Here is a 1,062-nt window from a genome sequence, read left to right as displayed (position 1 = left end):
ATAATAGAACAGCTAGAACAGTCTGGAAAAATCAGAAAATGACATCACTTTACTGTAATGCAGCCTGTAAAACCAGGTAACGACAGCCATATTACAATATTACAATATATCCAAAATCTAAGACGATATCTAGTCTCATATCGCGATATTGATAACATCGATAAATTGCCCATCCCTAGTGTCCCTCATCAACCAGGGGTCTCCAATGTTTTTTAGGCCAAGGACCCCTGACCCCTCTGTCTTACCTTATTTAATAATATAATAATAATAGTGATCACTTTCTTTAACCCTTGTGTCTCGTTAACCATGAACTTGTCCTTCCAGGTCAAAATTGAAACATTTGTTGTGCTTTTCCGATGTTTTTGTCACTTTTTCCGAATTAATTGTCAGTTTTCCATGCTTTTGGTGCTTTTTTTTTTTTCAAACTTGACACTTATTCTTGGAATTCATGGTCAACAAACCTTATTTATATCAAATTATACATAAGTTTAAAGTTAAAAAGGCAGAAATTATGAATTATTTTGACTAATAGTTAAGATCAGAGGATGGTGAGTGGATCACAGATGGGTAGATGTCAAAGAACGTTGGATGGAATCATCCCTGTTATTTTTGGGCAATTTGGTTGAAATAAAAATCCATATTTCTGATATAAAACACTTTGAAACGGTTCAATTTGACAACACAAGGGTTAAATCATTAATCATTAATCAATAAATCAATGTATGGGAAGCTAAAAAAAAAAAAAAAGTAGAGAAAGCTATTCAAGATGTACGGCTACTTCAATGGCTATTTTATAGTTAGTGTGCTGCTGATTCACTGCACTGTATGAACGGCATATTCTACAATAGAATAGCTGAATATAGATCGCCTCGTCTGATAAAGGCTACATCCAAAAGTGTCACCTGAATGCATGCCAGGGGCTCGTTGGTCCAGATCGAATATCCTCCCACCACGTAGATCCTGTCATCGTGGACGGCTACTCCGGACTCGTTTTGACCTGGGGAGGACAGAGACGACACGATGCTTCACTGTGCCAAGCAGAGGGCGTTCTCTTCCCCCCCC

The 1,062-nt window shown here is 37.6% G+C and overlaps 1 protein-coding gene across 1 annotated transcript in view; it reads right to left on the bottom strand.

Moving 5' to 3' along the window:
* Positions 1-1,062, bottom strand: part of klhl32 (kelch-like family member 32) — a 44,874-nt gene that overhangs the window by 1,682 nt on the left and 42,130 nt on the right. Inside the window, exon 10 of the mRNA XM_032517872.1 lies at positions 903-997. Coding sequence (XP_032373763.1) covers positions 903-997 — 95 coding nt within the window. The remainder of the gene's footprint in view (positions 1-902; positions 998-1,062) is intronic.

The sequence above is a fragment of the Etheostoma spectabile genome, chromosome 6 (assembly GCF_008692095.1).
Source record: "Etheostoma spectabile isolate EspeVRDwgs_2016 chromosome 6, UIUC_Espe_1.0, whole genome shotgun sequence".
Lineage (NCBI taxonomy): Eukaryota > Metazoa > Chordata > Actinopteri > Perciformes > Percidae > Etheostoma > Etheostoma spectabile.
The sequence above is the reverse complement of the archived record's forward strand: the minus strand, read 5'-3'. Positions and strand labels throughout refer to the sequence as shown.